Source organism: Lagopus muta, chromosome 2 (genome assembly GCF_023343835.1).
Source record: "Lagopus muta isolate bLagMut1 chromosome 2, bLagMut1 primary, whole genome shotgun sequence".
NCBI classification, from domain to species: Eukaryota; Metazoa; Chordata; class Aves; order Galliformes; family Phasianidae; genus Lagopus; species Lagopus muta.
This window is the reverse complement of record NC_064434.1, coordinates 107358923-107383610: the sequence shown is the minus strand read 5'-3', so window position 1 is coordinate 107383610 and position 24688 is coordinate 107358923. Positions and strand designations below refer to the sequence as shown.

Sequence of the window (24688 nt, the reverse complement as noted above, 5' to 3'; positions counted from 1 at the left end):
GTATTGCAAAACTTGATAATTACTGATTCATGACAGATTTAGGAAAAACATCAGCTTAAGTAATCAGGTCAGGGCACTGCTGTTGACCACAGAGTTGGCAAAAGAAACAGTTTCTTTCTTCATATCTTTCATCAAAGTTTAACATTTCACAGTATTTCGCTTTTAGCACTTCATTGGTGCAGACCAGTAAACAACAGATAGTTTAAGAACTACAAGTTAACTTGTGAGCAAACATCTCTATTTAGCATTGTTGCATAATTAATTTATACTGTTGAGATACTTTTAAATTCGAGTTAGTAAAGTTATTGAGAATCCCTAATGGTCGTAAAATCATTTACCACTGCTGTTAATAAACACACAACATTATTAATACCCCACACGCTGCTGCAAAAGTTATGTTGTGTCACATATTGCCAACTGATAACAAAGATTTCATTCAGGTCACAAGGTGACAAAAAAAAAAAAAAAAAAAAAAAACCAACCAACCAATGAACAAACAAATAAAAACCTACTTTTTCAATATGTTTGATTTGATTTTCAAGTCCTCCTGGAAAATGAAAGAGGAAAAGTCAAGAGCTTTTCCCTAACTGACATTACTGCAAATTAACCCACTCTACTTTCTTCTACATCTGCATGATAATCCTTGCCTGACACTAGCGAATCAGACTGAAAAAGCAAGGGTAGTAAAAAGAGCCCTTCAGACTCCAAAAGAACTGTTTTGGTAGCTCCTTTTTACCTTTGTAAGATGCACATGAAAAATATCTCCTAAAACTGAGAAACTGTTCATCTATCACAAGCAATTATTCGTTCAGATAGAAAAAAAAAGGTGTTATCCTCACCATTTTGCCAACCCATGCTTGGTGTGCCTTATACACACAGGAAGAAGGTTTCAGCAACTAAAACTTAATTCACAGAGGCCAACTTCTAGACATGCCAAACCAGCTGTATTTCAGGACTATATCACAGCTATACTTTCTGCATAATAGAACACTTTCACTAAGTAATAACAGCCAGGTTTGAAAAGCAAACTGGAGTTAATTGGATGAAGCATGTCAAGAGCCTGGAGTAATCTCATCCAAAGGAACACCTTGTGGCACAGCCATCAGCTGTAACTGTCAACACAGCAGAGTTCTTTACACACATCCTCTAAAATGAACGTTACGTCACTGCTCACTTTGAACCATTATTAGCCAAAGGAATGCTACGAAATCTCTCAGCCCTCTACCTTCACAGAAAAATTGTTTATCCTTCTATAAATTTTCCTCTTAATTAAAGCTGAAGAAAGAAAAATCTTTAGTGGAAAACAGGGAATCAAGAAGGACGGACTGCAGCTGTAGGAGGAAGAGCTGTTACGTAACAGCCATATCCAGCCTTGGAGTTACAGACCTGCACAGACACGTGCTCCACATTTAACACTCTTACCCATCCCTTCCAAGCACCATGACAGTATATTCTCCAATTCACTCGATTTTTTTTGTCTTGTTACAAAACTTTTAATTTTTACATAGCTCTACTCAAAAACTTTAAACACTGCCTTCTCAAAAACACCATCAAAACAGAATTAACTGTCATCTTTGCAGACTTTCAAACTGAACAGATGATACTAAGGTCAAGGAACTGCCTACTTTAGAAGATAAAGCTCTGTAGATGGATCAGGACACAGTGGCAGAGCAGCCTCATGTACTTGGACACTGACTTTGAAACGCCCTCAGTTTTCACTGATTTTGTGATGCAAGTGCAAGTATTGCACTATATTCACACACAAACATCCATTACATTCCAATTCCACAAAGGAGGAGACCCAAGTCTTATTTAGTGTTAGGTTTAGTAATCACTACTTTTTCCAAAACAAGTCTGAAGTTTCAATGACTCCAATGAGTGACACCATGATCCAGTAGGCACTTCTTTTCTCTCTCTTGCTTTAGGCTAATCTTCTCTTCAATCAGCATGATGAAGGAAACTGAAGAAACCAGGGGAAAAACAGGCAGAGAACTTCCCCAATAAACTGCAGTCCCACAATCTTAAGCCTGAAGTCACCTCTGTTGGCTTCATGCCTCCTTTAAAGCAGCAAGAAATTTACCATGTAACAGCAATTATCAGACCTGTCACCAAAAGCCATTACACAGTTACTCATACAACTCTAACGGGCTCAATAAACCCATTGCAGTCTGACCACATGAGTTTCAACGCATCTCCAACACAAGGGAAATAAAGAATCTGACCCTTGTTCCTAAAGCAGCAAGTGCCAAAGAAGCTATTTTACAATCAAGCAATCTACTTTAACAGACTTAATTCCCTCATCATTAGGATGACGTGTTTCCTAGCATCTACAGCTTACTTAATAACACCAGTCAGGAACTCCAGGAACATTCAGAGACTTGTGTATTAAATGCCTTCCTGAAAGATTTATAAATGCCAGGTACTTAATAACAGGGACAGATAATTAATAACTCAGCCACAATTTGCTGAAAAAATGTTGTACCAAAAACTCTCCTCAGATTTGAGCAAAGCAGAGGCAAGCTTGATCGATTATGCTTTACTTGTTCCAGTGTTTTGTTTTGTTTTTTGAAGAGGCTGAATTTATTTGGCAAAAGTCTGTTCTCTCTTAAAGGTACATGCTTGAAAAATGATTGATGAACGTGAGCATAAATGACTGGGGTCAGACATTCTGACACATTCTGATCATTGCTTCTAGAAGTGAAAATTTCTGCAGCCACAGCTCACTGTTTAAAGTGCTGTCAAACACCACAGAGAGAGGTATATTTGTTTCAAGAGTAAGGGAGCCAGAAAGCAAAACTTCTCTACATAAAACTGGACGAAAGGTAATAAAATAAGGAGTCTGGAAGTAAGCGCTAGCAAGACATTGAGTAGGACCCAGGTAAATGCATTCCTCCCCCTGTCCCTCTGCAGAGATGCAAGTGAATTTTTCCAAATGCTTCCTTCTGTTACCGTTTTGGATGAAAAGACAGGATGGCAGATTGGTGCTCCAACTGTAACTTGCTCCACACAATGTCACCAGAACCTCTCTTCAAGCATTACCTATACTTTATCTTACACACAATCATTTCATGTTCAGCAAACTACTTTAACCAACTTTAAGGAGCCTTCTGCAGGACATGGAAACACAGTCAGAAAACACTCCCTAGCTAGGAAAAAGGAAAAGCAGGACTACCACTTCTGAGCTAATCCACATGTGGGAACCTTTCTGAGTGTGCTCCATACTGTCAGTGGACAGCCCTGGGAGCGGATAGGCTGCCTCAGAGGCAGGGGGCAATACCTCAGGCGTTGTTCTGCAGCCTCCAAGGAGGGGCACTTTAATATTTTAATCTCCAGAACTGTATTTACGACCTGCAGCTGCGGTGCCAAAGAGGCCCACAGCCCCGTACACACTGAGCCCATTGTTGGCAAAACAGAGCTTTCTTAAGTGATATAAGTGAGTTAACTGAACTAAACTAGGCTGCTCTGGATGGGGACAGAGAGGAGTATTTGTTTTTCTTTGTATCGATCACTATATTTGGGCCTTTATCACTTTTTGGTGTTAGCAGTCTTCCAAATTTTAATAGCCCCTAAAGCACAGTAAATCGTGAATAAGCAGGAACTAATTTCTTGGAGCTTTGGGCTTCCAGGGAAAGAGAACTTGAACCGATTAATAAAAAGAATCCCCAAGTTACATATAACTTAAAATGAGTATATATTGCAAGTTACGTGTTAGTTTACTACCCGAGGGAATGCTTTGTGTTGTTCTGAAGCCACTTGAAAGGGCTATCTCAGTGACATAGAGCAGCAATATTCCCTCCATCTCCCTCCAAGAACTGACTTCTTACCCGAAGTGGTTCAACTTCTGTCGAGCATATTTTAGAAGGTAGGGATACAGACTCTTCTGTGCCAGCTTTCAGCTGTATCAGCTTGAGGCCTCTTCCAGAATTACGATGCCTTTCAACCACATACGTCTGCAAAGAAGGGTGAGAAGATAACCCTTTATAACTTCACTAAAAGAAAAATCCCCACTGTCATTTCTCTTCTGCTTTCCATAGAATCATAGAATGGCTGGGGTTGAAAGGGACCTCAAGGATCATCAAGTTGGAACCCCCTTGCTGCAGGCAGGGTTGCCAATCACTGGATCAAGCACTAGACCAGGCTGCCAAGGGCCCCATCCAACCGGACCTTGAACACCTCCAGGGATGGGGCATCCACAACCTCTCTGGGCAGCCTGTGCCACCACCTCACCATCCTCTCAGTGAAAAACTTCCCCCTGACATCTAATCCAAATCTTCCCTCTTTTAATTTAAAACCATTCCCCCTTGTCCTGTCACTATTTACCCATGTAAAAAGTTTTTTCCCTCCTGATTATAATCTCCCTTTAACTATTGGAAGGCTGCAATGAGGTCTCCCCTGGAGCCTTCTCTTCTCCAAGTTGAACATGCCTAGCTCCTTCAGCCTGTCTTCTTAGGAGAGGTGCTCCAGCCTTCAGAGCATCACAGACTAACACTGAGTCAATTTAACATTCTAGGGAATTAAAGTGCTCTGACATACATCCCATAGCATAATAATGCAGATATTAACCAGAAAAACTGGGTCTCTGTAGAATAATAAACAGCTTAACTAGGCAGGTTGTTTGCCAAGTTCACCCCCACACAATTCTAGTAAGAAATGTTGCTGCTTTTCTGGTACTAATAAGTTTTTCCCAAAAGAGAGGAAAAGAAAAAAACTGAGAAAGTTCAGAAGAAGCTTATGAAACCAAATTGCTGTTTAAAAGCTCTGCTGATCTTGATGCTTATGGATTCCAAAAAAAGCAGAACTGTCACTAGCAAGGGTTCTGCTTTACAAATCTGTTCTTCTAAGGCCCCGCTCCACTGCAGCATTTCTGAGATGGCTCGTTGTTGTGCTGACAGATGACAACACTGTGACTCCATTCTTGGCACTTGAGGTTTTGCAGAAAGTACTAGGTTAAGGTTTTCAAACTGGATTCATTATACAGATGTCTGCATGAAGGTGTTTAGCACTGTCTGAAAATCATGAATGCTCGATGTCCTTTCAACTGCGGACAAAAAGCTTGGAAGTACTCAAAACACCTTCTGAAAATCTGTGATAAATGCTATACAGGAATACTGCGACATAAAATATAAGGCATACTAACAGCTTAAATCAAAGAATCATAGAATCATTAAGGTTGGAAAACACTTCTAAGATTACCTAGTCCCACTGTCAGCCCATTACCACTGTGCCACTGAACCATGCTCAATATATGCACCCAGACTCCTGAAGCTGACCTGCCAGTTAGAAAGATATGCCAGTCATACATAAATATTTGACTCCAACTAACTCCCTTTTATTTTTCTCAACAACAGAAAGCAGCACAGGACAAAAAAGAGCCACCTGCCTGAGGAAGGGCAAAGCGGATTTCCCACACAGGGGGAAACAGATTTTACTCATTTTTCTCTCTGAAATGCAAATGTTGCAGCAGAGGATGTTCTGCCTGATTCTGCTGTCACTCTAGGCAATGGCAAGGAGCCACAGCAGGCCCTTCATGGCTGCATGAGGTCTACCTCTCGAGCAAGTATCCAGTTTCCACTGACTTTGAAAGGCATCTGGGTATCTAAAGCAATTAAATGTCTTTGAAAATCCTTGATAAATAAGTGAATGCACTCTCCCCAGTTCCCTGCGCAAGCATCAAATATTTTCTCCATTTTATAGACCAACAGTGTACCAAGGAATATATTAAATGACTTGCACAAAGCTTGTTAGGAAGACAAAGCTAGATATGAAACTGGCTCCAACATATTCTGGGTAATATTGGATCTGAATTCTGGCTTTTCTATTTTGCCTCTTAGCCAGAGCAAGGAACGGAGCTGACATAGTTTAATCAAAAGGAAACCATACATTCCAGCTAATATTTTGAATATCAAGAAAGCTGTTTTTTCCTCAGATGGATTATAGCTCTGTGGAAAGCTTCTAGACAGCCCTTACATTACCCGGACTGGTTGAAACCTCGTACACTGTCAGATTAAAGCTGCTGTGTGCTGCAGTTCTGATTCTCCAGAAAAAGGAAGCTTTGGTATTACAAAAGCCACACATCTACAGTGATACGTGTTTCCCAGTGCTGCTTCTCCTAACTGGCATGAACAAAGAAGAAAAGAACAAGAGAAGGAAAATCACCGGAAGGCACAGCAATGGAAAAGAACTGCTATGCAAAAGAACATGACTGAATGAGTTAGAAATACCCATACAAGCAACAGGTGGAAAGAGTCTCCAAATTCCAGATAAAATTGCCTAGCAAAATAAATCTTCTCAGCAATTGTGGTGCCAATTAAGGCCTGGATTTATGACACTTGAAACTCCTACAACATGAAGTAGCCATTAAGTAGCACAGGCATGAGAAATGCTGATTCTGTACAACACTGGAGATGGTAAACCAGACATGGAAAGTAAAAGGAAATCATCCTTCTCCCCACAATTACGCCCTCATTTCACTTGGTATTCTCAGCTATACCAAAAAAACTGCTCACACTACTGAAGCCCTTCAGTCTCCTGATTTGGTGTGGCTGTACAGCCGGAGCAATGAAAGAGATGGACAGCTTTCTGCAGAGGCTCCTTTCTCATCCACTTGCCCTCACTCTCACATTTTCTTTTCATGTCAGAGGACTGTGATGAGAATACAATACCACACACAGCATCCACACTTCCACTGGACTTTACAGAAGCATACAAAGTATGTGAGCACATCTCTGTAAACTGCAGAAGCAAAATGGATAAACTGCATACAAACCGCATGCTTGGCTTTCAGTAAAAGTAAAAAGAATTAAAAAATGGCAACAACGTTGTACTTCAATATCCTCAGAGAGCACTGCTAGAAATCTGTATGTGACAGTGTGAGTTGCTCTAAGCTAGCCAAAGGCCTCAGCACAACAGAAATCGTCAAGATTTCCCATACACAAGAAAATACAGGTTTACCTCTAACTGTCAGCTTTCTGTTAAAACGTGAAAGCAGTTTGCTAACAAATTAAGTTTGCACTAAAGAAACACCCGACATCAGACGCAATACGCTCACATTACCTCCCTCGAAGATCAACTTGTAAAATCTTACATCAAATAAAAGTTCAACATTTGTCATATTTAATCAGCAGTAAAGTCAGGCGCATAATTCTTCACAATTTATCCTTCACTAGCACTATGTCATTTACGAGTTGAAACGTGGAAAAAAAAAAACCTGACATTTGCAGGAAGTGTGGCAGAAAGGCAGTCTGCCATGTTATCAAAATAATTTATGTTCTGAAATTCCTGCAAGTCCGACATGAAAATAGCATCTCCACCATTCCAGCTCTTAGTTCAGACAACTCCAGTGTTACTTGATATGACATAGTGAAGAAAAGAAATCATCTTAAATTGACACCGATGGTTCCCTGAGCTGACAAATTTAAGCTGCTTAAACTCACTGTGTGCTTGATTTTCTGTACATTTGGAACAGGAAAAGGGGTCAGATCTGGGAGTAGAAGAGATTAAAGTGCAATTTTGTTTTCCTTATTTTCAGGCTAGCCTCTAATATCAATCTCAGCCTGCTCTAAATCATGTCCAGCTGTCTAGTGCCCCCAGGGACAGTTCCAGCAGCCAGAATTAGCTAGAGTGCAGTGACATTTTGACCACACACAGTCTTCCTTCAGCCTACCTATCCTTGGGTTTTTGAGGACAAAAAGGAGTGGCGACAAGCCCTGCCAGGAAGACAAAAAAAAAAAAAAGAAAGCAAACATGCGGCCATAAAGACAGCACGTTAAAGAATGCATGAAAACCGTGGTTTTAAAAGGAAGCAAAGGCTGAGATGTGACAGAGTTCACTAAAGCCGAGGGGAATACAGCGCATCATTCGCAGAAGGAGCCAGAACAAGTAATTAGGGGCCAACCTCAGAGGGCTGCTTCCATCAGTAGCACTGTCAGTGAGTGTCGCTCTAGGTTTCCCACTTATTGCTATTTGGGCTCCTATACCGCAGATGTTGGGACGCGCAGCGCCGTTCGCCGCCTTCCTCAGGCCGTTTTTTCCCTGCTGTTTTCTTCATTATTGGCACAGGCAGAGCGGGGAGGTGCTGGAGTCACCATCCCTGGAGGTGCTCGAGAAAAAGGGTGGATGTGGCACTGAGGGACACGGCTTAGCGGGACGGAGCGGTGGCTGGGCGAGATGATTTCAGTGGTCTTTTTCAACCTTAACGATCCCGTGATCCTGCTCACTCCCGCGGCGGGGAGCCGCACGGCGCTGTGTGAGGGGAAGGGCTGGTGGGCCCCTTCCAGCTCAGCACGTTCTGCTGCGGTCCCGCAGTTCGTCACTCGCCCCGACTTCTCCTCAGCGCGGGGCTGGGCGGGCAGCACCAGAAGGACGGCAGCCGACGCCCCTCATCGTGTCCTCCTCGGCTCTGCCTGCCGGGACACCGTGCACGGACACCGGGCGGGAGCACGTCCGGCGAGACGAAGCCGGTGCCGCTGAGCCGGCTTCGGCTCCCGAGGCGGGGCGGGCGGGGTCATCCGGTTCCCTCGGAACGCGGCTCCGCGCCGTGTCCCTCCCGCACGCAACATGGCGGCGGGGCCCCGCACCTGCCCTGCCTCCGGGCGCCTCGGCCGGCGGCGTGCGGGCGGGAGAGCGGGAGCGCAGAGCGGCGAAGGGCCGTGCCCCATGCCCCGTGCCGCCCCGCCCCGCCCGCCCCGCCCAGCAGCCGGGCTCCGGCCGCCCAGAGGGGTCGGTAGGGGGCGTCCGGAGGCTCCGGTAGGAGCCGGGACCGTTTCTATTTAGCTGAAGGCCCGGGGGGGGGAGCGGGTGCCGGCACCGCAGCGGAGCCAGCAGACGGACGGGGCCGAGCCGCCGCGGTAGCGCGCCGCCGGGAGCAGCCGCCCCGGCCCCGCCGCAGGTAGGAGCGGGATGGCGGGTGGATGTGCGCCCCGCCGCCCCTCGGCGGCCCGGCTCGGCAGGTGCCCGGCGCGGCGTTGGCCGTCGGTGCCGCTCCGAGGTCCTCTCTGACCGTCAGCGGCTCCCTCGAGAAATCGCTTCAGCAGCCGAGACGCGGGGCTGGCGAGCTGCGTTCTCCTCGCCCGACGTGCCGCTAAGTGCCGCGTTGTTTTAAAGGCGGTTTGTTGTTAATTGTTATTATTGCTGTGACTGTTTTTCAGCTGGATCGGGCGCAGCGGGCTGGCCGCGCTGCCAGGGCTTTTCCCCTCGGCTGCCGCTCAGTAAGGGGCTGCGTGCTGGCCGCGGTGCCCAGGTAGGACGCGCGCCGCGCTGGGCGCTGTGTTTTCTAGCGCTAAAAATACCGCCGGTTTATTTGTTTTTCTTTCTTTCCAGGTTCATGATGTTGACAGCTATGTTCTTGGCTGCTCTCATTCTCATTACAGTACATTCACAGGAAACTGAGGAAACCATAACGTACACGGTAAGGTTTAATAGAGCGGGAGATGATTGCTGCTTTGCAGGGATTCTTTTCTAAATGACCCTTAAGAAAAACCAAATTTCTTGCCAACGCGTAGCATGCGATGCAAAGTTCTTTGAGTTTGAATGCTAGCCTAAAATAAGCTGTTCCTATGCTGAAAGGGTAGTTGAAAAGCTGAAGTTTGCAAGACCGAGCAAAACGGGCTCTGGCTCCCTGTTCTGAAAAGCTTATCTGTGTGCTGTGCCTGATGAACTGAGTGAAGCTATGAGGCTTAGTTTTTGTATCTGCCTTCTTCAAGTAAAGGTCCCTGGGACCCTCGTTTGAAGTACATGGAACTTGATGGATAATTAGGTCAAACATTTTTCTGTGTTTTCCTTTGGATGTTTCAAGCTGCTTATAACAACATGCAAGTACTTAAAAAAATTCACTGCTCTTAATGAAGCATTTAGCTCCTGGGGTGATTGCATGAATGTTAGTTGCCGACCTGCTTTAGACCAGTGGTTCTGTCCACCTTGATCAGTTTCTACAGGAAAACTGAAAGCAGATTCTCCTTACAACCAGGTAACAGCAGTTTAAAGTCCTTTTTGGAAATTCTTGGTTCTAAACTGCTGTGCTCACTCCTTGGCTTGTATAACACATGTCATAGAAGGAGTGGCAATTACATCGGCTTGGGCTGGTGAAAAACCCACATTTTTACATCTGATTACAGCTGTAATCCCTGCAACTTGCTTCATATGGGTGGACCTCAGAATATGTATACAGACATCAGCGCAATGCCACACAAGCAGAAAATTCTGCACACATGCAGAAAGTTACAGAACCACAGCCAAAGGCTGAGATTGTGTTTTCTGCAAGTAATCCCACTGAAGTCAGTGGGATGGCTCAGGCAAGTAAAGATTGCAGAGCTGGACCTTGCCATAGAAGATGGGGCTCCAGGAAGCCTTCAGTGAACATCAGGAAGTCAGTCATGAAATACTTGTAACCCTGGGCTGTAGAAGCAATAGGTGGTCAGGAGGATTTTGTTTAGAGGCTTCTGGGGTGTTTTTAAGTCCCTCTGTCTAAGTGGAAACAGATGAATTAATTACATTTTGAAAATTCACACTAATATAGGGATCCTACTCCCTTCTTCTTCAGCATTTGTTACACATTAAAATAAAAATAGCATTTTTGTGATAAGCCTAAATGGATCTTTTTGAACCAATAGATTTCTAGCATGCCTGTGTGACTTGGATCCTGGTATTATGTTTTCAAAGAGGTCTTAGCATTCAGGTGCTTCAGTGATTCTCATCATATAAAATTATTTAACAATGAGAACTTGCTGTTGGAATTTTTACCCTTTGGATGCTACTGTTTCTCATATGTACATTGTGTTCATTTAGGACCAAATCCACTGCTATTGTAAAACTCCTTTCAGCTGCAGTAATAGTTGGACTCGGCTCCTTACTATTAAATAGACTGCCCTCCTGTTGTGCATCAGCAGGAACCAGGTGATTCAGTAGATGCACGAATTAGCTGTTTTCCTTTGGGTTTGGGTTTTCACAGCTACAGTAACTTTGGTGTTGTCAATTCAGCATGTAGTCATTCCTTTGGAGATAGAGCACTGAAATACACGATTTGCTGTCCACTTACCCCTTCCTAACATTGGAGGCTTTTTCTTCCAACTCGCTGCTGCATCTAGCAGATGGCTGGTGTCACCTGTGAATGAAGAATGAAGAATATTTTCAGTCCTGTTGCTGAGTCAGTGTCTGTAACAAGTTTCTCAAAATAACTTGAGCATAGTGCATGGAACCAGTGGATCTCAGCACCAGAAGGTCAAATTTGTCTCCTATGCAATTCTCTGTGGCAGAAGAGTTGCAGTAACATTTTGCTTGCTGGATTCTGGCTAGTTACATTAATTGACTCGATTCTTTTTTTTCTATAAGGCCATTAAAATAATATGCTAAGCAGTGCAGAATGCATATGCACCTGCATAATGCAGCAGTTGATTCATTGATGTTTTAAATGTCTGCTGTAGCTGGCAGCATTGTGATGCTTAACTAACTAATTTCTGGAAATGTAACTGGTGATTAAAATTACTGCATTCTAGACACTTTAATGCTTTTGGGCAGAGGGATAACAAAGATATTTTCTTAAACTGCAGGGCAGAATATTTAAAATTCTTCCTGAAGTTACCAGCCTGAGTTGATACGAATAGTTGCTGAGTTCAGTCTTGTTTGAATTCTGTCAAGTTTTATTTACATAAGTAGTCCTGCTGCTATAAACTCTAACCGGTTATTGTACGTCTCACAATATAAATTGTTCTTCCTAGACTGCAGTTCCTGGAGTCACATGGTTAAAGTGCATGTGAATGAATTTCCAGCTGTCATGGGATCTTTCCCCATTGCTAGTGTGCTAATGGGAGAAAAGATGATATACAGGGGTATTGAGGTCCATTAGTCCCTCTGGCAAACTCATGCCTGGAATAAAAGATGTTCACCTCTTGGAAGGTGAACAAGATCAAAGAAGAAGAAAAACTTTTTCTTTCATTAGAAGACTTTTCCATCCTGGTCAGCTGGGTCAGTTGTATCCATTGAACAAATATCTGTTCTGATACTCAGGCAACAGCAGATGCTTTAAAACAGAAAATAGCAACAAGACAAGAAAAAAGTGATGCTTTTCCCATTCTTATTAAAGCCTTGCCTACTCTGCGGACATCTTGGGACCTTCCTGAGACAAAACCGCTATCTGTACATATTTGTCTTGTTCCTGCCTAGCAATACTGTACTAATAGCCATTTCTCTAGCTTTCCAAGATATAGAAACATTGCATTTCTCCCAGTGTAAAGCTTGGAGTTCATTGAAATATCCTTATTTTTCCAAAATAAAGAATCCTGTATAGCGCAATATTTTTCTTACCAATGTTTTCTTTCCTCTTTTATCTGTAGCAATGCACAGATGGCTATGAATGGGATCCTGTTAGGCAACGGTGCAAAGGTACAGTAAATCACTTCCAAAGAAAAACTTGCTGCTGGAATTACTTCAGTATTGTCACATTCCTGTTTCAGACAAGGAGTGTGCTTGCATGCTTCATTGTGTTGTTTGTATTAATGGCTGTTGCAGAGGATTCGACTGTTAAAAGCATGATTTGTGTTGTTGCTAACCACAGATATTGATGAATGTGAAATAGTCCCAGATGCATGTAAAGGTGGGATGAAATGTGTTAACCACTATGGAGGATACCTCTGTCTACCTAGAACAGCCCAAATTATTGTAAATGAGCGAGAAGAAGCAGCAGCTGAATCCACTAGTGGTCGAAACAACGTCATTCGCCGGACTCCAGCTGATCCTAACCGTGCCCCTCCAAACCCAACTCATCAAATTCAGTGTGCAGCTGGGTATGAGCAAAGTGAGCACAATGTGTGCCAAGGTAAGCAAGCTGCCGTGTGTTTTACTTTCAGTATAACTGCAGTGTACGTGATAACAAATCTAAGCCTGGAAAATAACAGCTTAGGTCTCTGAATTTGTTAGGAATTTGTACGCCATTAGATTGGACACGTACACACCTCCTTAAGGAGGTGACAGGTAACACAGCAGGATGTCCTGCAGACATCTTCTGAAGACATGCAAAACTATGCTGCTGGGTTTGTTTTCAGTAAGGTGATGCTGAATGGAACAAAAAAAAAAAAGAAGTGTGAGCCTTTGCTTAGATCAGATTGTAATGCTGAACAATGCAGTGTTTTATGTCACTCATATATGTCTGACACACATTCCTCAAGCACTAGGAACCAAACATCTGAACATCTTGTGCTCTTCTGGTCTCTGTGGAAGTAGTCCTCCACAGACCCAGCCAACTTATTTCCAGTCATGGTCTAGCCACTCTCTGAAACTATGGCAATGAAGAGTTTTCATCTGGGTGTACATACACTGCACAGCGTGCCAAAATTCTCAGAGTATTAGCAATGTTAATTGTATGCATTCAGGAACCAGACTCACAAGCACTACTGTAAACTAAGACTGTTTCATTTATTATTTTATATAAATAGTTTACTCTTATACTTGCTGAAGTAACAGATGTTTTGTCCGCTGTTTCATTTTCTTTCATAAAAATATATTCTACTCCTTGCTCATAAACTTGGCTTCTAAGCATGTCAGTGGGATACCCATGCAAACAGAGGGCAAGTTGTGACCCCGTGGTTCATCCTTTCCATTTCTGTGGTCCTTAACAGTATAATCATATAAAATAGTACATGACTGACTATAATCAGAGTATGCTGTATTTTACAGTGGTAGTTCCTTTCTCTTTGGTATTCATATATATATATATATGGAATGTTATTTATCACCAGTGAGTAAATTCCCCGTGCTTCTGAAGCATAGTAATCGTCATGGAGTCTGGATAAGTTGTTTTGATGAGCAAAGCCTTGGAGTTGCATTTCTACTTTGTCTGATGCTGGGCATTTCTGTCTTTCTAATTCAAGAATATCAAGTGAAGAGCCTGTCAGAGGAGGGTCAGCACTGTACTATCCTTTAATCCCAAGTGTTTATTTGGGGCTGTTGAGGAAAAATTAATGCCAAGGATGGCAAGTTATTTTTCCCCCAGCTCAATTTAGAACAGGGCTAGCAGATCCAAGGAGAGAGTACTGAACTCCTGTGTTTGATCCAGCATGAGCCACTGCAGGTGATCTGCTGTGCTATAAAAACTCCCCTTCACTGGTCAGTTACGATGAAGAGTTTGCAGTTGGGCACTTAGCACTGCTCTTTTATAATATTTGCAGATAATGCTGGAAAAATTGCAAGCACAAACATCACTCTTGCTGTAATGGCTTTAGGTGTACAAGTGATAGTATAGTAAAGCTTAATGGCAAATGGTACCAATGCCTTTGTATATTCTGAATAAAGGTTGTGTGACAGGGTTAACTTAGACACTGATAAGCTGCTAGGGTTTTGTTTTGAGAAATGATACATTAATATCTTTTCTCCATGTTTTAGTTTCCTGGAAGTTAAAACCAAATATTTATATTCAATTTACAAATCTGTGGTTAATTTATAATAACAACTAACTGTTTTTGTTAGAGTACCAGAACTTCTAACTAACAGACATACAAACTATGGTGAAATCTTGAGCTTTACTGATTCAGAGTTTTGCTACTAATCTCCCTGTGCCAAAATTTCATTCTAAATGCAGAAAGTATGGAAATGTTACTGCCTAAAAGCTGAAATATATTGTACTGAATGAATTCCAGCTGGAGAAAATGTAGTGGATAGTGTGCTTGAAAGAAAGGATAAAAGACTTTAGGAGCACTTAAAGCATGCATTCAACTTCATGATCTTCACTACTGAAAATGTCTTATAAAAAATAATCTTGATCAGCAATGGTCCCACTGTGGATTTATTTAATTATGGTTAAAAGACTTTGCTATGATAACTGCTTGAGGCTCCTAGGGAGTGTAACTTATACATATAGTCACACTTAAGCTTGTTTTATTGTTTAGTAAATCAAATATGAAGCCCAGCTCCTTCTAATTGTTTGCAGATGTATGACATTCTTCCTTCCAGTCCAGCAGCACTAAGTATTTTATAACCAATGTGAAAGTGTGGAGACCTCTGTTTAAAACAATAACGTGCTCTAAGGAGCTATATTGCTGACATCATGCTGGAGTAGTAGGGGCCTCCTGTTACCATACATTGTCCATTCCCTTTTTTAAACATTGAATTGTGAGAGTACGATAGGCCAAGCCCATGTTGGATTTTGTGCTTGGAATACAGAAATGACATTATTCATGTTTGACTAAGTAGCTTCAGTAATGTGCTGAACTTCATTCTTAGGCAAAGAAAGATACTGTATGTCCAGATCCCATTTCTGTTGATAGGATAAAGATTCCTGGAGGTGTGGGATTCTCTGCACTTGGCTGTGTGTCTGAGCTACAAGAGTTTTAATACCTTCTTAACCTCTGACCTGAAGAAAGCAAGTGAAAGTTGAAGTTTTTGTCAGTGTTGAGTACTTCTTGTATCTGATGCGTGCTGGTATTTATTACAGGCTACGTAGCATACTAATAGCACAGATGGCAGATTGGCAGTAAAGTACATTGTGTCAAAGAAGACAAGGCCATAGAAATAACTATGATGTATGTACGTTGTATGTGAAGATCATTTTTATAACTTCTCTTGATCCAAACCAAGTTCTTGTCTAACTCTGGTTGTCAGAAGTGGAGGTAGCAAAACTCTGGGGATCTCTTAGCATGCTGTATCTGAACAGTAGGTGCTAGGAATCTCCAAAACAGATGAGAAAGTGAGGGGAGTTTATTTTGGATAAAGATTTTCTGTGTGTACCTAGAAAATGTACAAAGTAATTGTGATCCAACAGTTGAATTGTGATAAAACTATTAAATGCAGAATTCAAGATAATGTTGACCCCACCCTACTTCCTAATAGCACGTGAAGTGCTGCTGAATTGGTCACCAGCTTGATTCCCATATGGCACCAACCAGCATTTTCAGGAAACCACTCTGATATTCTCACCTGCCAATACAAGAGTATTGCTCACTATGGGAGAAGCCAAAAGCAGAATAAGAAATATATTGAAATAAATTACTGAGTTCACTAATACACAGGTACTTCTTTGCCTCTTTCTAATCAAATACTTGAACTCTGTTGCCTGCCTGCAGAACTGAATTGTTGTTAGACTCTGTGATTTGAGTCTACTCTTATTGGAATCAAAAGAAAATCACCCAATTAATTCAATTTTGTCAAATCTAGCCTGCAAGAAGCTATGAGCTTTTCCTTGAATGTCATAACACTTACATGAGAGGGTAGAGGGGAGAACAGGAGGGGGGGGAGCAAAGATGCCAAGTAACTTGTGAATTTGAGAATGGAAGGCTTTTGGCTGTTTGTTTTCCCTTCCTGTCATGCTGGCAATACAAGCTATAAAGCAATCAAATTTTTATTTATTTATTTATTTATTTATTTTGCTCTCCAGACCACCCTCATTAGTTTAGCTTCCTATATTTCTGCAGCCCTATATTCAGTCTCCTTGTAAACCTTTGCGCTGCTGTGACTGAGGAGTACATGGAAAAGGAGCTGTAATATGATGGTTAATGCTTTTTATATGAAAAAAAAATGGTGCATTTATTCCAGATAATTCTGCCCAGACTTGGTTATTTGCTTTTTATTTCTCCCATCTTTTGACTTTTTTTTTTTTTCTGTTCTGTATTTTTTCCCCTGCAAAATCATTTTAGGGGTCCCTTCATAAGTAGGGTTCAGGGAGGGGGTTAGTTCAGTTTTCTGATACTTTCCAAAGTAACTTATACCCAGTCTAGGCTTTTATCTTGAGAAGTTATGTAAGTCCAAATCTACATAAATCTAACTTTTGCATCTCTAGATTTCCTCTCTTAGGGGGAGAGCAGTAGGGGGAAACAGCTCATGATATTTTGTTTTCCATACTGAAATTACTTTCCGTAAGACCTATATGTGCAAGTAGTATGCAAAGAGCACAAACTACAAATGGGACAAATACATGTGCATTGAGCCCAGCTCTTTTCAGAACCAGCCCTGGCTGGAGAGGCTTGCTGTGCCTCCATTCGGGTGCTCTTTCTTGACATTTTGGCTTGGGTGCATAGTGCACTTCTGCAACACACATCCTAATGAGCTTCCCCTTACTGTGCTTCAAGCTGTCCTGCAGAGCAGTCTTGGAACATGCAATCCCAATCCTGTTCAGATGAAACTAAATCTGAAATGCACTGCAGGAGTGTTGATAATACTTCACAGCCACTAACGAGCATTCAGGCTCCAGGAGCAAAGTAAATCAAAAGCCTAGAGGCCTTCAGAAAGGAATGTACTGGGATTCAGGAATGCCTACACCAGCTTCTCATTTGTCCCTGTTGCCCATGACTGTTATGTAAGCTAGACATAACTAGAATGCACAACAAGACCATAGCTCTAACAGTGTTTTAGGCTGGCCCCAGAAATGTTCTGGGGAGCCTTTTGTAAAACAATTCCTGCAGTCAGAACTCATTGCAGCATCCCAAATGTTCTCCTTGCACTTAAGGAGTTCTTTTAAATTACTTTTGAGATGACTTTTAAAAGAGCTTGTGTTCATTTCCAGAATGTTACTCTAAACAGATAATGAGTTTAATGAGGATGGGGTGAGGAAAAGAGCTGTGGTAGGAAAAAATAAAGTCTAGTTATTTATTTTAGGAAGACAATCCAAAGTAAGAGTACTCTAAGAACTGCCATAAGTTTATCAAAGTGCTTATGCAAGCAAAGTTAGGCCGTACATGTTTGCTGCAGTACTTCAGCAAGTGGAGAACACTCTGCCAGCAGTAGGCACCCTAAGAGACCAACCTGGTTATACATGCTAATGCTGATTCCTTGGAACAGCCATAGGAATTTTACAGATCTAAGAGAATCCACAGAAGAATACGAACTGACACTTTCACAGCTCTTCGTACTGAGTGTTCATAGAAGCCGATTAATTTCTTGTACATTTGGGTACATCACACAGAGATTGTCCTTCATCAACCCATCCCAAACCAACTGTTCAAGCTGCTAAGCTGTGAAAATGCTGCAGAGTCCTTTCTGGAGCTTCTCCTCAACAGTCACGAGGGGCCAGAGGGGAGGTCACAAGAAACATCTTGTTTTGAGGGCCCGAGGGCCTGCTTTTGGGCATTTTCAAGATTTGGCCACTCTAAATCATCTTCCCATCTGTGCTATTTGCACAGCTGTGAGTGTCATGTCAAGACCTTGGATAGATATTCTCTGTTCTGTCTGACCATTTTACTGTGAACATCCATCACAAGCATAAATACTAGCAGCTGCTTCACTTCCTTTAGTTGCTTACTGCTTTTCCATTATTCTGACCCCTGCAGGAAAATGCTGAGTCTGTTGCCATTAAGATTCATACCATATGCTAATCATGCCAAATGTCCTAGATTCAGGCAGGCTTCCGAAAGTTGTATTTACCTTAGCTTCTTGAATTGGGATTATGCAAGCAATCACTAAACTTCAGGTTCAAGTTAAGTAAACTCGCTAGCAATTCTCATGATTTCTTGTTCAAGAGATATGGGACTGTAGAGTGGTCATGCTGACTGTCATACTTTCATGCTTTTGGGTTTAATTTGTTGATTGTAAAGCCTGTTGGCTTAGCAGCTCCGAGGAGGCTAGTGCTTCGCCAGACAAAGCATACCAAATGTATTCAGAAGGCATAGAGGAAGTCCAAGCCTTCAGCCATCTGTCCTCCTTCAGCCTGTCAGGCTGCAAGCTGGAGATCTTTTCGTAACACAGTTGGGAATAACATTAGATAGCAAAGGGGAAGAACGTGTCTGATTCTACTTGGGCATCTCAGTATGTCAGGCACCTTGTTAGAAGGCACAGAGTATTTAGGTATCTTTGCAAGGAATTTGCTGCATCTGTTGTAAAAACTGGGTTGAAAGCATCCTAAAAGTCAGTAAAGTTTGCAAGGAAAGATAACTGTCATCTTTTGCATTTGACAGCATTAGGTAGCATGAAAATGATGAGTGAGAGTGTGGGCTAGGTTTGGGTGCTCGTTTCCAAACTTACTGTTAAGGATTTGTGGCCTGCAGAGTTGCAGTGGTACAGAGTTTCCACAGCTGTGACAGCTGTGTGAGGCCATCCCAGAGCTGCTTTTGGTACCTCTCCTGGATTAAGTTACAGGGATGACCATTGTCACTGTGCATGGGTTCTTCCTGCCTTACTTTCATGAAAGAGGTATTGCATTATTCTGTTTCTGTTTGCAATCATCTCTCTACAGTTCATCCCAAACTACTGCATTATAGTTCTTTAGCTTGCTGTTTGCTTAAGGGAATTTTCTGTCCTTCAACATTTTCTCCTATTTTTACACCAGATTCCTGCTTTGTATTACTTAGGCAGGAGCGTTTCTATATTGTAATATGTTGTATTTTCATATTGGAAGTTTGACTTACATTCAGTCACTCTTTCTAACCATAGAACATCCCTAAAAGATAACAGTGTTACTGATGAATACTTTTTAAAGGTCCAAGACATTTCTAGACGTTTCTTGCACATCTCCAACGTGCAAGATTGCACAATTTAGCAAGCTGGAAAACTAATTCAAGAGCAGAAGATCAGAACTGCTATTTTTGTTATTTTATTCTCTTTTCAAGTGATTTTCTTCATTTCTCTTTGATAATGGCAACTGAGGATGATACCTACTACTTGCACTTGGCTTTCTACATGTGCCAAAATATTCCTAAAGGAGGAACAAAGCTACCCACAGATAAAGAAGCAGTCTGTTTGATTGCTCACTACACCATGTAGTGATGTCTGTGTTTCTTTGCATATCCTTTGCTAAGGATAAAATAAAAAATAGTCTGCTGTAGTGTAGCCAAGCGAACCAAACTCAGTTGTTGTTTGAATTGTGTGTTGCTCAGGCCTGCTCTTCTGAGGTTTTTCTCTATCATCCAGGACAATGAGATGTGATGCATCAGTGAGATACTTTTGATCTTTTTGAAACCACAATAAGAAAGAGGAATTTTGGATTTCACCTTACGAGGTTGCATCAGAACATACTGATAGATGTGATATAACAGACTATTCCTGTACAGAACTGTCATGGCAAATCTCTCTGTCCTGTGTGTTAACTGGATAGGAACTTCTACTTTTTGTTGGTGGATTTTATATGAGGTGAGCTTGGCCATCTCCTTTCAATACACTTCAAGAATATTTACCCTCATTTTCCCCTCCGTGAGGCTTTTGGAGCTATGTTTTTTCTGGATCGTTATCATACTTGAAGCATCCTGTTGGCTGGAAGGATCTTATCAAAGGGAAGTTTGCCACATACCTGCCAAAGTTCAGGTGCTTCTGTCCACAGGACCCAAAGATTTGAACTTGGCCACTAAGATCTCTTCTCCCTGTAGATGACAAGAATATATGGAATAAGTAATCAACCTGAATGATGTTGGTGAATAAAAAGCTTGACATATCACAGATAGTCATCTGTTTTCATCTTTAATTTGCTAAGCTTTTTCTTAGCAGCCAAAAAGCAGTAATTTTAGATTAAAAGCTATTTGCCATTTTGCACTATAAAGGAAGAAACAGAAGACATGCTAAGTACACCAGAATCCTGTTTGTACCTTCTTTCATTTACATTTTAACTTAACTAAAAATACAAGAGGGATTTGAAATCAGAGTTACGAAATCGTTTAACATACATGCAATTATCATAAAATACCTTTTATGCTCATTCACATCTTTGTGTTTTATTTGCTGAACTGAAAACCACGTTAATCATGTCAAATCATGTTTGAAGTTGTACGTATAGCGGAGAAATGACTAATTACTGCTTTGTATAATTACATGGAGAAGCCCGTAGCTTTGAAGCTGAAAAAGGTACTAAGAAAACATTTGTTAGACACACTTTTAGAAATTACATTGCTCAGAAAGGGTTCCTGAAGCACAGGCATGAATTAAACCTTTTCTGGCATAATATATCCTAATTTTTTAATTAAGTGTTTTTAGAACTAGATATTCAGTAAACCTTTGCCTGTTTGTGAATATCTTAATGAGTAACTTCACCTCAGTGAAAAATGCTATAGCCACAGCTATTTTGCTTACTTAAGTCATTCTCCAGTACAAAGGATTTGTTGCATTGTTAGGTTTTTTGGTTATGAATTTTTTGTGGCTTGTTTGTTTCTGCTTTAATTTGGGAAGCTCTGAATCAGTCTTTATTAACTCCTAATAAAAAAATCTGCCCTTTCAGGGGATGTATCTAAGCATTGTTGAAGCCCATCTAAAACAGTTCTAAAAAGGAGAAAACAGCTTTCTCTTCCAAGCTGGATTTAATCTGGAATAAATTTCTACTCTAATGCGTGACCCGCTGCGGTATGATATAAGCAGATGTGACATTGCACTTGAGGGTGTTCAGTCCATGTCTGAACAGATGTTCAGTGTAGTTTTTTGAGTACAAGCAGAACTTGTTCCAGGATTTTCATATGCATATGCATGCATGGACTTTTTGTTAACAGGTAACTGGTCATAACGTATGCATTCAAACTTATGCTTCAAGTAGATAGCAAAAGAAACAGAGAGCGCAGTGATTTCAGAGTTCCAAGAATGAAAGGCTTAATGGGTATTTGTTGTCCAGCACACCAGCAAGATCTTCAACCTGAGTTTTCAAAGTAACTGATGTCTGTCCACCCATGAATTTTATAACAGAGAGATGGCTTTTTTATAAAAGAGTACTGGCCAATGGAAAAGCAAAGCTTTGGTAAGTTGAGTAGCAATACTGCTGTATGAAACCTATACAGAGGTTTTATATACAAAGAAAATGTAGAAGTTTGCTGTTCAAATTCACAAGATTTGAAGGCGTTAGCTGAAAAAGACATCTGTGGGATAAAAAAATAGCATGCCGTTTGGACAGTCAATTACTGAGCATTTCTTAGCATTAACTTAAACAGAAATCATTATCAATACTGTAACCGTTGCTGGTTCTAATAACTAGAATTGGGAAGTGCAATGACTTTGGACAGATAACAATTTTCTGTATGGTTTTAGAGATGTTGCCTATAAACTGACATTTAGTAACAGACGTGCAGAAGAAAATGAATGAAACACAAAATGAGCAGGAGGGTAGGTGTGATTACAGATAACTTGACCTAGGTTGTAAAACTATCCTGATCAGAATGATGGGAAATGTCTTTCTCACTGAGATTTATTGGAGAAGTTTGTACGTCTGGGATGCATTAGAAAAGAGCTAGCATTAAATGGAATTTGTACAAAGCAACAAAGACAGTTCATATTTGGAGAAATTTCATCTCAGTTGATAAGTTTAGCAGCATTTTAAGAAATAGATAGTCTTTGTTAAGTACCTAACAGCTGTTCTACATCAGTTTCAAAACCATTTTGTTTTGCTCCTGTATTCATAGATCTTGTACTTTTCTGTCCTCCTGTATTTAAAGCACTTTCTCAGCAGATAAATGTGTTCTCAAGGTTCTTTCTTATCAGGAAACATATCTGCACAGCTCTTACATGATAGATGTGAACCAAATAAAACCATGTATTGGTTGTCACACTTGGAATTAGTTAAACAGTATTTCAATAGACAGCACTGCAGTTAGTGCATTGTCAAGTAAAAATAAACAAAGCTTTGGAATACCCAATGATCTGCCCCTGTGGAAGATACCTTACTACTTGATTCCTTACAGAAGAGTAGGGAAACAAATCAGGAAGGCGCACAGAATCCAAATGCAATTCCCAAGCAAAAAGGAAAAAAAGACCATTCTCATCCAAAGTCATCCTGCTTGCATGTACTGTGTCTAGATCTTAATCTTAACTGGCTTAATTCATAGGGTCAGGACAGAATTTCTTTCCAGCTCACTCCTTGTAGATTCCTCGAGTAGAAAAGTCAAGGATAGTTGCAAGACCCCAAGTAAAGATATTGCCAACATTGTAGGCCTGGTGCAGAGAGCATTGGACAGGCGGGTAAAAATGGCATGTCTAAGTCAGCCTTCCATAGTGATGGGTGCTGTCCTGCCTCCTGGGTTTGTGGAAGCAGGAGAGCTCAAACACTGCAGCAGTTGAATACAGGAGAAAATCACCTGTTTTTCCATCATAAGCACTGTTGACTATTATTTAAACAAGCTAAAAAATATGATTGTAAATTCTAATGTTATGCCGTGTGTGAATGATTTTGAGGGGTCTGCTTTTTATTTTTCAGTTCCAAGATGTAAACTATTCCTCTATTAGAAACTGTTGCTCTGTATGCCTATACAAGGAAAAAAATCTTAATTTGTAGTATGTATCATCATGAAAAGGTTGCTTCATTCTGTCTTTAAATCAAAATGTTCTTTCCACTGTGATTAAACTCAAATTTCTGTATTCACCGTTAAGAGAATCTCTTCCTTACTATGTATGCAGATTTATAAGGCTCCAGGCACCTTTGAAATAAATTGAAAGCACAGTCATGTAATAAAGCCAAAACCAGAAACTAGCCAAGGAGATCCACCCAGCAACACCCTCGAACACCCTCAGCTTCTTCCCCTAAGCGCAGCTTTAGAGCACTGGTCTTGATCTTGTCTCCGCTTTCTCCACCCTTGTGAAAGATTCCTGGGGGATTCTCCAGCCAGCAGAGAAGCCAGAGCTTTACGAGTGGCTGCTTATGATGCAGAAACAGTTTGTTTGCTTGATTTTCTTACCTAGCAAAAGGCTCATAAGGAGCATGGCTGTTTGTAATATTGCTCGGCCCGTTTCAAGGAGTATACTGAGAAACAGGAGCAGCTCATAGCTGGGGAGAACAAGTCAGGGAACAAGGAGATATTCTAATGGCTGCAAAAAGAGATGAGAAGCATAGCAAAACCATACAGAAATAAAGGGATTGTGAGAGCAGACTTGCAACTGCTCTGTTCCCCACTTTGTGAGATGACAATTCTGCATTTCATTTATGAAACTGAAAGGCGGTATAGAAGGTCAATCCCAGAAAAGGAAACAGTTTCTGAGCTCCTTGTTCTACCATACAAGTGAAGCCAGGACTTTAAGAACTGGATTTAACAAAGCTCTGGACATCCTATACAGTGAAACTAGTCATGAGTTCAGAAAAAAGTCTTTTGAAAGGACTAGCAAACCTAATTAAACGCTCAAGAGAATCTTAAAATATTAATATCAGGATGAGGTTAATTGCTGGCATCTAGAGTGGCAGTATCTGTATTCTTCTCTTGGACAACTCATGCTGACCGCTTTGAGAACTGATCTTCCAGCATCAAATTTTCCATCTTTGTGGTGGCTCCTGCCTGTTGTTTAACCTATTCACCAAAGCTTTGATTAATCTTCCTAGTGGACATAAGAGCTTCAGTATCCATTCCCTACTCTATGACCTCCAGTTCTATTTCAAGAAGATACTAGGAATTGGTGGCAGAACATATTCATTGTGGGAATCACTCTTATTGCAAGGAGAAGCTTACAGTGTTGAAATGCAGTGACATCATTTTGTATTGCTGTGTCTGTCAGAGCTCCTTTTCTGGACAACTTCAGCTCGTAGAAGGGCCCTGTCCTGCTGCAAACAGTGCATGCATTCACACGTGTTGCCGAGCGCATACTTTACTCAACACTGTTGCTGTGTTTAGTGTTGTATTTGGGACAAAAGCATTCTTTGCATTTGATTCTTTGTGTTAGTATCTGTCAAGTCCAACCTAGCCAAAAACTGGCCTCAGCAACTTCTGGCTCGTAAGAGGCTGTGGGAGCCCCGGGGGCTCCATACAGATGCCTCATCTGTGACCAAACGGGCTGAGGAGCCATTTCACAGTGCCTTGTCCTCAGGGTGGAGTCTCACTCCTCCAAC

General features: G+C 41.4%; 1 protein-coding gene across 1 annotated transcript in view; it reads left to right on the top strand.

Moving 5' to 3' along the window:
* Window positions 1-8761: 8761 nt before the first annotated feature.
* Window positions 8762-24688, top strand: part of EFEMP1 (EGF containing fibulin extracellular matrix protein 1) — a 51271-nt gene continuing 35344 nt past the window's right edge. Inside the window, exons 1-5 of the mRNA XM_048938192.1 lie at window positions 8762-8887; window positions 9147-9238; window positions 9319-9406; window positions 12327-12375; window positions 12548-12808. Coding sequence (XP_048794149.1) covers window positions 9323-9406; window positions 12327-12375; window positions 12548-12808 — 394 coding nt within the window. The 5' untranslated portion in view covers window positions 8762-8887; window positions 9147-9238; window positions 9319-9322. The remainder of the gene's footprint in view (window positions 8888-9146; window positions 9239-9318; window positions 9407-12326; window positions 12376-12547; window positions 12809-24688) is intronic.